The 13,539-nt window shown below is 46.2% G+C and overlaps 1 protein-coding gene across 1 annotated transcript in view; it reads right to left on the minus strand.

Annotated features, from left to right (window-relative positions):
- The window catches only part of LOC126234790 (putative inorganic phosphate cotransporter), a 153,360-nt gene that overhangs the window by 33,310 nt on the left and 106,511 nt on the right, over window positions 1-13,539 (minus strand). Inside the window, exons 4-6 of the mRNA XM_049943542.1 lie at window positions 10,385-10,472; window positions 4,173-4,396; window positions 3,938-4,087 (exon numbers count right to left, since the gene is read on the minus strand). Of these exons, the coding sequence (XP_049799499.1) occupies window positions 3,938-4,087; window positions 4,173-4,396; window positions 10,385-10,472 (462 nt within the window). The remainder of the gene's footprint in view (window positions 1-3,937; window positions 4,088-4,172; window positions 4,397-10,384; window positions 10,473-13,539) is intronic.

A 13,539-nucleotide genomic window follows, 5' to 3' on the forward strand; every position in this document is an offset into this window, starting at 1 on the left:
CAACAGTCCAATGTCGATGTTGACGAGCCCAGGCGAGGCGTAAAGCTTTGCGTCGTGCAGTCATCAAGGGTATATGAGTGGGCCTTCGGCTCCTAAACTCCGTATCGATTATGTTTCGTGGAATGGTTCGTACGCTGACACTTGTTGATGGCCCAGCTTTGAAATCTGCAGCAATTTCCGGTAAGGTTGCCCTTCTGTCACGTTGAACGATTCCCTTCAGTCATCGTTGGTTCCGTTCTTGCAGGATATTTTTCCAGCCGCAGCGATGTCGGAGATTTGATGTTTTAGTGTATTCCTGATATTCACGGTACACTCGTGAAATGGTCAGACGGGAAAATTCTCAATTCATCGCCAACTCGGCGATGCTGTGTCCCATCTCTCGTGCACCGATTATAACACCACGGGGTAACCGCGTGGTCTAGACGTCTTGTCTCGGTCCGCATGGCTTCCCCCCTCGGTGGTTCGAGTCCTCCGCCGGGCATGGGTGTGTGTGTCGTCCTTAGCGTAAGTTACTATAAGTTAGATTAAATACGTCCGCAGCTCGTGGTCTCGCAGTAGCTTTCTCGCTTCCTGAGCACGGGGTCCCAGGTTCGATTCCCGGAGAGGTCAGGGATTTTCACCTCCCTCGTGATGACTGGGTGTTGGGGTGTCGTCTTCATCATCATCATTCATCCCCATTAGGGTCGGAGGAAGACAATGGAAACCACCTCCGCTAGGACCTTACCTAGTACGGCGGTGCGGGTCTCCCGCATCGTTCCCCTACGCTCTGTCAAGGAGTATGGGACTTCATCATCATCAGATTAAATAGTGTGTAAACTTAGGGACCGGTGACCTCAGCAGTTTGGTCCCACAAGTCCTTACCACAAATTTCCAAATTTCGATGTAACAACTGCGCCACACACTTGTCTTACATAGGCGTTACTGAACGCAGCGCCGTATTCTGCTTACTCACTATCTCTGTATTTGAATACGCATGCCTATACCAATTTCTTTGGCGCTTCAGTATATATATATATATATATATATATATATATATATATATATATATATATATATATATATATATATATATATACTCCTGGAAATGGAAAAAAGAACACATTGACACCGGTGTGTCAGACCCACCATACTTGCTCCGGACACTGCGAGAGGGCTGTACAAGCAATGATCACACGCACGGCACAGCGGACACACCAGGAACCGCGGTGTTGGCCGTCGAATGGCGCTAGCTGCGCAGCATTTGTGCACCGCCGCCGTCAGTGTCAGCCAGTTTGCCGTGGCATACGGAGCTCCATCGCAGTCTTTAACACTGGTAGCATGCCGCGACAGCGTGGACGTGAACCGTATGTGCAGTTGACGGACTTTGAGCGAGGGCGTATAGTGGGCATGCGGGAGGCCGGGTGGACGTACCGCCGAATTGCTCAACACGTGGGGCGTGAGGTCTCCACAGTACACCGATGTTGTCGCCAGTGGTCGGCGGAAGGTGCACGTGCCCGTCGACCTGGGACCGGACCGCAGCGACGCACGGATGCACGCCAAGACCGTAGGATCCTACGCAGTGCCGTAGGGGACCGCACCGCCACTTCCCAGCAAATTAGGGACACTGTTGCTCCTGGGGTATCGGCGAGGACCATTCGCAACCGTCTCCATGAAGCTGGGCTACGGTCCCGCACACCGTTAGGCCGTCTTCCGCTCACGCCCCAACATTGTGCAGCCCGCCTCCAGTGGTGTCGCGACAGGCGTGAATGGAGGGACGAATGGAGACGTGTCGTCTTCAGCGATGAGAGTCGCTTCTGCCTTGGTGCCAATGATGGTCGTATGCGTGTTTGGCGCCGTGCAGTTGAGCGCCACAATCAGGACTGCATACGACCGAGGCACACAGGGCGAACACCCGGCATCATGGTGTGGGGAGCGATCTCCTACACTGGCCGTACACCATTGGTGATCGTCGAGGGGACACTGAATAGTGCACGGTACATCCAAACCGTCATCGAACCCATCTTTCTACCATTCCTAGACCGGCAAGGGAACTTGCTGTTCCAACAGGACAATGCACGTCCGCATGTATCCCGTGCCACCCAACGTGCTCTAGAAGGTGTAAGTCAACTACCCTGGCCAGCAAGATCTCCGGATCTGTCCCCCATTGAGCATGTTTGGGACTGGATGAAGCGTCGTCTCACGCGGTCTGCACGTCCAGCACGAACGCTGGTCCAACTGAGGCGCCAGGTGGAAATGGCATGGCAAGCCGTTCCACAGGACGACATCCAGCATCTCTACGATCGTCTCCATGGGAGAATAGCAGCCTGCATTGCTGCGAAAGGTGGATATACACTGTACTAGTGCCGACATTGTGCATGTTCTGTTGCCTGTGTCTATGTGCCTGTGGTTCTGTCAGTGTGATCATGTGATGTATCTGACCCCAGGAATGTGTCAATAAAGTTTCCCCTTCCTGGGACAATGAATTCACGGTGTTCTTATTTCAATTTCCAGGAGTGTATATCAGCTTGTACTACTTTCTTTTAATTTCTTAATAGGTAACACGTTAGTAAACGTACCGATAGGAAGGAAAACAGATTCGAGTTTCATGTTGTGTCGACAGGGGCGTCATTTGAGTTGAAGCACAAGCCCGGATTGAGGAAGTAAATCAGCCGTGTTATTTTCATAGGATTCAGAGTAACCTTCCCGACTGAGAAGGTCTACGGAACATTTAAATCAGGATGGTCGCCCGGGGATTCGAACCGCCGTCCACCCCAGAGCGAGTCTATTGTTGTAAACAAAGCGTCGGCGCGATTCTCGCTGTCAGAATACAGATCTGAATTACAAACATACGCGACTGTACCGGAAATGCGCACTCGCAGGTTCTTTAAGACTGCGTCCGATATATCTGTGACGTTCGACTTTTTGATCACATTTCACCAGCATATGCAAAATTGTCGTAGCTGCGTGCAGACAAACGCAGAGTTTTCCATACACTCTGTCTCATGTACTGCCTTATAAATGTATACTGTCCTTCATATCTCTCCTCATCCTTAACGCTTATGTCAGAACAACGTGACAGAAACACACGTCCCCATCACAATAAAATCCACTCTGATCCACTGCATCGCTCAGTCACCTTCTCCAAGTCCTTTACGGTAGCGGAAACCCGACTCTGGAGTAACCTCCCTCGTTATGTTAGAGAACTTAAAAACATGTCCGGCTTCAAAAAACAGTTAATGACGTATCTACTTAAGCAACAGTAATGCCTTCCTCTTTACATGAATGCACTTTACCCCATTGCTTCCCTCTTTCCCCCTTCTTTCCCCAAAACTCGCTATACTAGTAAACATCTACTTTACACACCAAGATATTAATGTACATCTGCACAAATCTTCATTACTACTGCCAATTTTTCTCATGTCTATCATTATTATTAGATTTTTTACTGTTATTATTACTGCTTTTATCATAATTTGTATGTATAGCACCTGATGTAAAAATACTGCGAGCATTTACTTTATTAGGTCTTAGTCATTACTCTTTATTCATATTGTCACTAGAGTAATCTAATTTTCTTATTTAAACTATTGTCATGATGTAACTCTAATGTGTGAAATGCTGCATGTGTGAAACACTGGGCCAGCCGGAGTGGCCGAGCGGTCCTAGGCGCTACAGTCTGGAACCGCGCGACCGCTGCGGTCGCAGGTTCGAATCCTGCCTCGGGCATGAAGGTGTGTGATGTCCTCAGGTTAGTTAGGTTTAACTAGTTCCAAGTTCTAGGGGACTGATGACCTCAGAAGGTAAGTCCCATAGTGCTCAGAGCCATTTGAACCATTTTTTTGGAACAATGGTCCGATGTAAGAGAGGGCCTGATGGACCTAATCTGATCAGGTAAAATAACTAAAATAAATATTTCCTGTAGCAGCTATCTTTAAGTGTATTAAATAGTTTTACTTACTGCAGTGATGTTAAATTTCAGAACATTACTGAAGTACGTAGGTATCTCAGTTAGCAGTGTGTAGGATCCCCAGTTCTGCGCCATGTGGGTTAATCCGAGGGCGATGAAAGGGATGGAAGTGAAAAGAGAGACCCACGGCGTCGGTAATTTCTGAAAACATAGTCCAAAGCTGTACCCAGCTAATGAAGAAAACATATTATACACGATCACTTGAGTAGGATATGTTCTACGCTACCTTCTCGTCCTGTGAGACACACTTGACTGATTCTTCAATGTAGGACAGTTCCTGCGGGGACATGTATCTGTGTTTGGCGGGAGAGTCTGCTCCGAAGAAGAAGACGAGCACCCCCCAGACGATGGACAGCCCTCCAAACATGTAGAAGATGGAGGGCCAGCCAGCAGCGCTCTGGGCCAGGACTCCGGACACCACAGTCGCTATCACTGTGCCCATCTGGCCACCTGGGGGACAGAAACAAACACAGCTAGTCAGCGCACAGTCCTGCGGGGACATGTATCTGTGTTTGGCGGGAGAGTCTGCTCTGAAGAAGAAGACGAGCACCCCCTAGACGATGGACAGCCCTCCAAACATGTAGAAGATGGAGGGCCAGCCAGCAGCGCTCTGGGCCAGGACTCCGGACACCACAGTCGCTATCACTGTGCCCATCTGGCCACCTGGGGGACAGAAACAAACACAGCTAGTCAGCGCACAGTCCTGCGGGGACATGTATCTGTGTTTGGCGGGAGAGTCTGCTCCGAAGAAGAAGACGAGCACCCCCTAGACGATGGACAGCCCTCCAAACATGTAGAAGATGGAGGGCCAGCCAGCAGTGCTCTGGGCCAGGACTCCGGACACCACAGTCGCTATCACTGTGCCCATCTGGCCACCTGGGGGACAGAAACAAACACAGCTAGTCAGCGCACAGTCCTGCGGGGACATGTATCTGTGTTTGGCGGGAGAGTCTGCTCTGAAGAAGAAGACGAGCACCCCCTAGACGATGGACAGCCCTCCAAACATGTAGAAGATGGAGGGCCAGCCAGCAGCGCTCTGGGCCAGGACTCCGGACACCACAGTCGCTATCACTGTGCCCATCTGGCCACCTGGGGGACAGAAACAAACACAGCTAGTCAGCGCACAGTCCTGCGGGGACATGTATCTGTGTTTGGCGGGAGAGTCTGCTCCGAAGAAGAAGACGAGCACCCCCCAGACGATGGACAGCCCTCCAAACATGTAGAAGATGGAGGGCCAGCCAGCAGCGCTCTGGGCCAGGACTCCGGACACCACAGTCGCTATCACTGTGCCCATCTGGCCACCTGGGGGACAGAAACAAACACAGCTAGTCAGCGCACAGTCCTGCGGGGACGTGTATCTGTGTTTGGCGGGAGAGTCTGCTCTGAAGAAGAAGACGAGCACCCCCTAGACGATGGACAGCCCTCCAAACTTGTAGAAGATGGAGGGCCAGCCAGCAGCGCTCTGGGCCAGGACTCCGGACACCACAGTCGCTATCACTGTGCCCATCTGGCCACCTGGGGGACAGAAACAAACACAGCTAGTCAGCGCACAGTCCTGCGGGGACATGTATCTGTGTTTGGCGGGAGAGTCTGCTCCGAAGAAGAAGACGAGCACCCCCCAGACGATGGACAGCCCTCCAAACATGTAGAAGATGGAGGGCCAGCCAGCAGCGCTCTGGGCCAGGACTCCGGACACCACAGTCGCTATCACTGTGCCCATATGGCCACCTGGGGGACAGAAACAAACACAGCTAGTCAGCGCACAGTCCTGCGGGGACGTGTATCTGTGTTTGGCGGGAGAGTCTGCTCTGAAGAAGAAGACGAGCACCCCCTAGACGATGGACAGCCCTCCAAACATGTAGAAGATGGAGGGCCAGCCAGCAGCGCTCTGGGCCAGGACTCCGGACACCACAGTCGCTATCACTGTGCCCATCTGGCCACCTGGGGGACAGAAACAAACACAGCTAGTCAGCGCACAGTCCTGCGGGGACATGTATCTGTGTTTGGCGGGAGAGTCTGCTCCGAAGAAGAAGACGAGCACCCCCCAGACGATGGACAGCCCTCCAAACATGTAGAAGATGGAGGGCCAGCCAGCAGCGCTCTGGGCCAGGACTCCGGACACCACAGTCGCTATCACTGTGCCCATCTGGCCACCTGGGGGACAGAAACAAACACAGCTAGTCAGCGCACAGTCCTGCGGGGACGTGTATCTGTGTTTGGCGGGAGAGTCTGCTCTGAAGAAGAAGACGAGCACCCCCTAGACGATGGACAGCCCTCCAAACATGTAGAAGATGGAGGGCCAGCCAGCAGCGCTCTGGGCCAGGACTCCGGACACCACAGTCGCTATCACTGTGCCCATCTGGCCACCTGGGGGACAGAAACAAACACAGCTAGTCAGCGCACAGTCCTGCGGGGACATGTATCTGTGTTTGGCGGGAGAGTCTGCTCCGAAGAAGAAGACGAGCACCCCCCAGACGATGGACAGCCCTCCAAACATGTAGAAGATGGAGGGCCAGCCAGCAGCGCTCTGGGCCAGGACTCCGGACACCACAGTCGCTATCACTGTGCCCATCTGGCCACCTGGGGGACAGAAACAAACACAGCTAGTCAGCGCACAGTCCTGCGGAGACATGTATCTGTGTTTGGCGGGAGAGTCTGCTCCAAAGAAGAAGACGAGCACCCCCCAGACGATGGACAGCCCTCCAAACATGTAGAAGATGGAGGGCCAGCCCACAGCGCTCTGGGCCAGGACTCCGGACACCACAGTCGCTATCACTGTGCCCATCTGGCCACCTGGGGGACAGAAACAAACACAGCTAGTCAACGCACAGTTGTTACCTGACAAAGTGAACTGAAGACCTCACACGGTGACAGCACCATCGTGGTTACCACTGAGAAACTCGTATGGCAGTAGAAAAGCGTTAACACCCCGGAATTCTTACAAGTGGACGACTGTCACAGTATACACATTTGTACAACAGTGCCCTTAAATGTACAGCAATTAAACATAGATTTGCACTTTCGTTTCACAAAGCTTCTCGGACATGTTAGTACATGAACCCACCTTTCGTCTCAATAAATCACTGGCTGCTCTAAATGCCATGCTTCATTTTTCTTAAAAGTCAAATGTAGGAAGCTTTTTGTGAAATTATGTCGCTTAGTTCGCCCTTGAGGATTCGTTTATCCTGCTATCTTTTAAAAATAATGCCATAGACAGGACAGCTTTCCCCTGAGTTTTCTTACAGTCCAGGAAGTCCAATACTGAGTGCCAAAAGCTGTGAAATTTAGATAAAATTGCTATTTCTACATCTATATCTACATCCATACTCCGCAAACCACCTGACGGAGTGTGGCGGGGGGTACCGTGAGTACTTCTATCGGTTCTCCCTTCTATTCCAGTCTCGTATTGTTCGTGGGAAGAAGGATTGTCGGTATGCCTCTGTGTGGGCTCTAATCTCTCTGATTTTATCCTCATGGTCTCTTCGTGAGATATACGTAGGAGAGAGCAATATACTGCTTGACTCCTTGGTGAAGGTATGTTCTCGAAACTTCAACAAAAGCCCGTACCGAGCTACTGAGCGGCTCTCCTGCAGAGTCTTCCACTGGAGTTTATCATCTCCGTAACGCTTTCGCGATTTCTAAATGATCCTGTAACGAAACGCGCTGCTCTCCGTTGGATCTTCTCTATCTCTTCTATCAACCCTATCTGGTACGGATCCCACACTGGTGAGCAGTATTCAAGCAGTGGGCGAACAAGCGTACTGTAGCCTACTTCCTTTGTTTTCTGATTGCATTTCCTTAGGATTCTTCCAATGAATCTCAGTCTGGCATCTGCTTTACCGACGATCAACTTTATGTGATCATTCCATTTTAAATCACTCCTAATGCGTACTCCCAGATAATTTATGGAATTAACTGCTTCCAGTTGCTGACCTGCTATATTGTAGCTAAATGATAAGGGATCTTTCTTTCTATGTATTCGCAGCACATTACACTTGTCTACATTGAGATTCAATTGCTATTCTCTGCACCATGCGTCAATTCGCTGCAGATCTCCTGCGTTTAGTACAATTTTCCATTGTTACAACCTCTCGATATACCACAGCATCACCCCCAAAAAGCCTCAGTGAACTTCCGATGTCATCCACAAGGTCATTTATGTGTACTGTGAATAGCAACGGTCCTACGACAATTACCTTTTCTTTGTGTTGATTTGCGTGTGGACTCATACTGAAGTTTTTCTAGAATGTTATCACGTGGCTGGGGTGCTGTAACCCACGAACCATTGTGGTGTGCACCATCACCACCACGTTTGTAATGTTATTTTGGACTGAACATTAACATTGTAACCCAATGATCTTTCATAATGTTAAGTTAGTTAAAGGTATCATACTTTAATAAAATTACGACGTTGACTTCTTTCCACATACATGTAACTGGGATTCATTAAATATGGCTAATGCAGAGAATGATTGATTATGAAGTTTTAGTTGAAGTACGGAGAGAGAAAAATAGTTTCTATGTACGTTTCCTCTTTGTCTATGATTCAAAGTAGTTTTCAGTATTCAGATGCGATATCATACGTATGTTTCCATTTGGCATAAAGTATTAAATAGAGCACACCTATAAGTTCAAAATAAGAATAAAACCGTACCTTATAAGATATCTGTTGCACAAATATCTGATTGTCTAATTGTAAAGATTAAAGACTCGTGTCGGATACATGAAAAGTAACAGAGGTTATTGTGAGCAATCCACCGTTCTTAAAGCGTAGAGGTAATTGTTGACCTATGATAAATTTCGAAGTGGACCTAGTAGATAGTAAGCTAGCGAAAAAGAGTTAAACAAAAACTAAGTAATGTGTGTCAGCAGCACTTTTTCTCCAATGTAGCAGTTTATGTATTAATTATGCTATCTGCAACTCAGCCCTGATTAAACACAAACTGTTTATACGACTTTAACCAATGTTAATAATGAATGTAGTTTCTAATAGCTGCTGCTCTTTACTAATTTACATCCTGATTCGTCTACAGGTTCTCCTTCATGGTGGGATCCAAAAAATGCTATGAGTAAATTAAGGAAAGCTGCGGATAAGTCACAAACAAAATACCTAGCAAACAACTAAATGTATTACTTTTCAAAGAAGAAGAATTTATGGTATGGAAGGTATTAATTTCTCTGAGACTTGCGTGGTACATTAAATAAACGAATTTTGCTAATATCAAAATCACTCCATTCCATAATTGCGACGGTGGCACTGATACTGCAACCGTAATACGTCTTCAAGTGCAGAAAAAAGTCTTCGTTGCACAACCTGGGTTTATTTAATTTTCATACATGATGCGTTTCGCGTGTTCTAGGCATTATCAGACAGTCTGGCGAAATTACAAACTGATATAAGTATAAATTACTATTAAAGACATTAATAAATGAGTGTGAGTTTTTTCTGCTCACTGAATTTGTTTGTTTGCCTAAGTTAGGTACCCCTTGCACACCTTAGTAGCTTTCGTTTGCCTACTGTCATTACCTTTTATCGTGTTGCTTCTAGGCGATTTAATGAAGCATTAACAGTGGCTATCTGGCTGTTTCTTCCTAGTTCTTTGGGGTTCTTAATCATGTTTGATGCTTCGTTTGCGAGTAGGAAGAATTTTATCATTGTTGTAATGAAGGATTGACAGTGGCTATCTGGCTGTTTCATTTCAGTTCTATTGGGCTTTTATTCACGTTCGACGCCTCGGTCACGATTATCAAGGGTTTCTATCGGTGAGCTCAGTTATGATGTAATATTTCATGCGTTGAAATTTATACCCCCCACCACCCCCAGAAACACAAATGTGGCCCTGTACTCTATAGTCCAGTCGATGTATGTCTTTCTTTTGTTATGTCCGCCTGCTCAGCTGGGTGGTAACGTGATTGCCTCCCATGCACTGGGTCCGGGTTCGATTCCCGGTCGGGTCGGAGATTTTCTCGGCTCGTCGACTAGGTGTTGTGTTATCTTCGTCATCGGCCGCAAGTCGCCCAATGTGGCGCCGACTGAAACAAGAGCCTGTTGCGACCTCCTGGCTAACAATGCCATACAATCATTTCATTTTTTCCTTTTGTTATTTTTAATTTACTCTTTTATTAATGTCTTTATTAGCAAATTCATTTATACTTAAGCCAGTTCGTAATTTCTCCAGATTGTCTGATGATGCCTAAAACAGGCGAAACGCATCACATGTGAAGACTAAACAAACCTAGCTTTTGCAGCCAAGACTGTTTTTTCTGTATTTATATTTGCTAGTATCTGTCAAAGACATTATTGTCACCAAACTGAGACGATTCAGGTAACACTAGATACTGAAATAACACCGAGCTGTTCGAGAAAGGAACAGATGCTTTTCTTATTTACCAATAAATGAGTTAGAAGCAAAAATTACCGTGCAGAACACACTTCACCTGAATAAACGATGGTCCCCAGCACAGCATTTTCCTTGGGTGGTATCCACTTCGCCAGCAGCGAGTGTGTACAGGGAAATATGAAGCCCTGAAAGAGCAGAAAGGGTTACCCTAGTGACATATTTTTATCAAGTTCAACTCTCAAAAGCAACATTAGTGATATGTTATGCAGCATAGTCAATATACACCAGTCAAAAAGAGTCACACATTACTGAAAGGTAAGCTGTCAGTTTACTTTGATACAGTACATAGGAAAATATATACATAAGAAAATATACTTTCAGACGCAGTATAATATTTTTAAATGCACTAACGTAGATTAACTATGATTCCCATTTACGTGAATGAAGAACTAGACAGAAGTTTTCAAATGGATCGGAAATAGGCTAAACGATATTTACTGTCACAACACAGTTTGTGTTTAGATCGAGAGTACAATGCTGCCTGGTACTTGCATAGCATGAGTTCGTTGAGGAATCTCGAAAAATAATGACCGCCTCCGTGCCAACGCTACGTCGTATACTATGAGAGTTCTGCCAGAATAATCCTCAGCACACGATTAGTGAGAACCACTGAGCAGCCAATGGTGTTTCATTGTAGTGAACAGTCTGTGTGAATGATAAAAACGTAGTGAACGTCTCAAATATTAAAAACACAAAGCTCTAAAAATAATATTTGATGTGCTTTCCCGCTAAAATTCGTCAAATTTAGAACAACTGTGGCGTTACCTGTATTACCAAACCGCTGTCGTGAAACACAATCCCGGTTCGGGTTACCTATGTACCGGCTTTCAGCGGTAACAAAAATTTTATTTCAATATTTCGCGTAATTGTTGGCCGCAGTTAAAAATTTAAATTTCTGCCATAATCTGCTCAGTAAGAAGTATAATCCTGTGTTATATACGAGAAGTATTACAGATAGAAAATGTGTTTGTCTCGAAGCAGTGTAACTTGACGGCGCGCAATTCCCGGATGTATTCATCCAGTGCAGTATTTGAGAATGAGTGCACAGTGCGACTCCCAACAAACTTCACACGTAATTTCAAGCCTTTTCTAGACTATTTCTCCCACAAAATGATGAAAGCAAAAACGTTAACCTCTTACTACGTTTTCGCTGTTCTTGCAGTCAAACGTCAGCATCAGGCATGATGTTTTAATAGATTACTTCTTTTTTGCCTACTCTATTCGCAACATTGTTTGCAGGCAGTATCTACGTATACCGCTGAATGTACAGCAAAATTATATGATTGTACACGTGATTCAGGAGGTATTAGGTCATAAACCCTAAAATGCGTGAAAAATTAGATTTTACTGAAAATAAAGGGCAAATCACCCAGACTATATTCATCCTTTATTCCATAATGGTAACACTTAGTGACTTTCAACAAACTTTCATCTCAAACATTCTTTAAACTCTTCTCTCTTGCTTGCTTAAAGTCAAATATTTCACACATTAACTCATTTGTTCTTGATACTAGAAGGTATCAGATAGATTATATAATGGTAAGACTGAGATTTAGGAACCCGGTTTTAAATTGTAAGACATTTCCAGGGGCAGATGTGGACTCTGACCACAGTCTATTGGTTATGAACTGTAGATTAAAACTGAAGAAACTACAAAAAGGTGCGAATTTAAGGAGATGGGATCTGGATAAACTGACTAAACCAGAGGTTGTACAGAGTTTCAGGGAGAGCATAAGGGAATAATTGACAGGAATGCGGGAAAGAAATCCAGTAGAAGAAGAATGGGTGGCTTTGAGGGATGAAGTAGTGAAGCCAGCAGAAGATCAACTAGGTAAAAAGACGAGGGCTAGTAGAAATCCTTGGGTACCAGAAGAAATATTGAATTTAATTGATGAAAGGAGAAAATATAAAAATGCAGTAAATGAAACAGGCAAAAAGGACTACAAACGTCTCAAAAATGAGATCGACAGGAAGTGCAAAATGGCTAAGCAGGGATGGCTAGAGGACAAATGTAAGGTTGTAGAGGCTTATCAAAAATGGTTCAAATGGCTCTCAGCACTATGGGACTTAACATCTGAGGTCATCAGTCCCCAGAACTTAGAACTACGTAAATCTAACTAACCTAAGGACATCACAGACAGCCATGCCCGAGGCAGGATTCGAACCTGCGACCGTAACGGTCGCGCGGTTCCAGACTGAAGCGCGTAGAACCACTCGACCACCCCGGCCGGCAGAGGCTTACCTCACTAGGGGTAAGACAGATAACTTAAATGGGAATCCTTGGAAGAAAGACGACGTAGTTATCTCGAAACCTTGTTGGTTAGTTTTGGTATAACACGAGACGTCTTAAGTCGCCAGTGAATAACTCACGATACCAGAGGCAGCTGTAGGGGAAGACGGATTGTATCCTACAAATAGTTGAGGTTGTATGGCGAAGTGCTTCTCTGAGTCAAGAACTTGGGGCAGGAGAGGAAATCGTGGCGGGGCAGATCAAACCAGTCAGAAGGCTGATGTCCGAAAGAAAACTCATATCTCGCCCGTAGGGTTCTTGAGAATACGATAGGGCACTTACAGAGGCGTATACAGTGAGTTTAAAAGAATTCTCCGTACTCTGAGAGGTGTTAGTGTCGACCAAAACAAGGACAAAATGCCGTGCAAACATGGGCTCTAAAATGCATGCTTTAAGAGTTATGAGAACTTTTTCATCTTTGCTACTGTGCAACACATCTTTTCACCTGAACAAGTGCTCATAGCTCTTAAAGTGTGCATTTCCTAGTCCATATTTACAGGAAATTTTTGTCTTGTTGTGGCCCGTACTTCCAGCTCTCTAAATAAGTAATTTTCCCTCGCTCAGTACGTGAATGGAATAGAACAGAAAATCAAGAAATTGGTACGATGTCTTTCCGCCATGCACTATACAGTGGCTTGCGGTGTCTGTTATGTAGACGTAGATGAAAATGCACAGTTGTGAGTAAAGAACTCACAGGAACAAGGAAGTTGACTTAACAGCCAAAGCAGTTATCTCCCAATGAGGTATTAGCTCGTATTTGAGCCAAAAAGTCATGCACCAAGGGCAGTGAAGTGGCGGAATTGATGGACATTAAGCTGTAAAATTACTGTCCAGCCGTAACATTCGTCTTTGCCGTCACATATCCTGGACGAAGAGAAAAAAATGTTCAAATGCGTGTGAAA

Source organism: Schistocerca nitens, chromosome 1 (genome assembly GCF_023898315.1).
Source record: "Schistocerca nitens isolate TAMUIC-IGC-003100 chromosome 1, iqSchNite1.1, whole genome shotgun sequence".
Classification (NCBI taxonomy): domain Eukaryota; kingdom Metazoa; phylum Arthropoda; class Insecta; order Orthoptera; family Acrididae; genus Schistocerca; species Schistocerca nitens.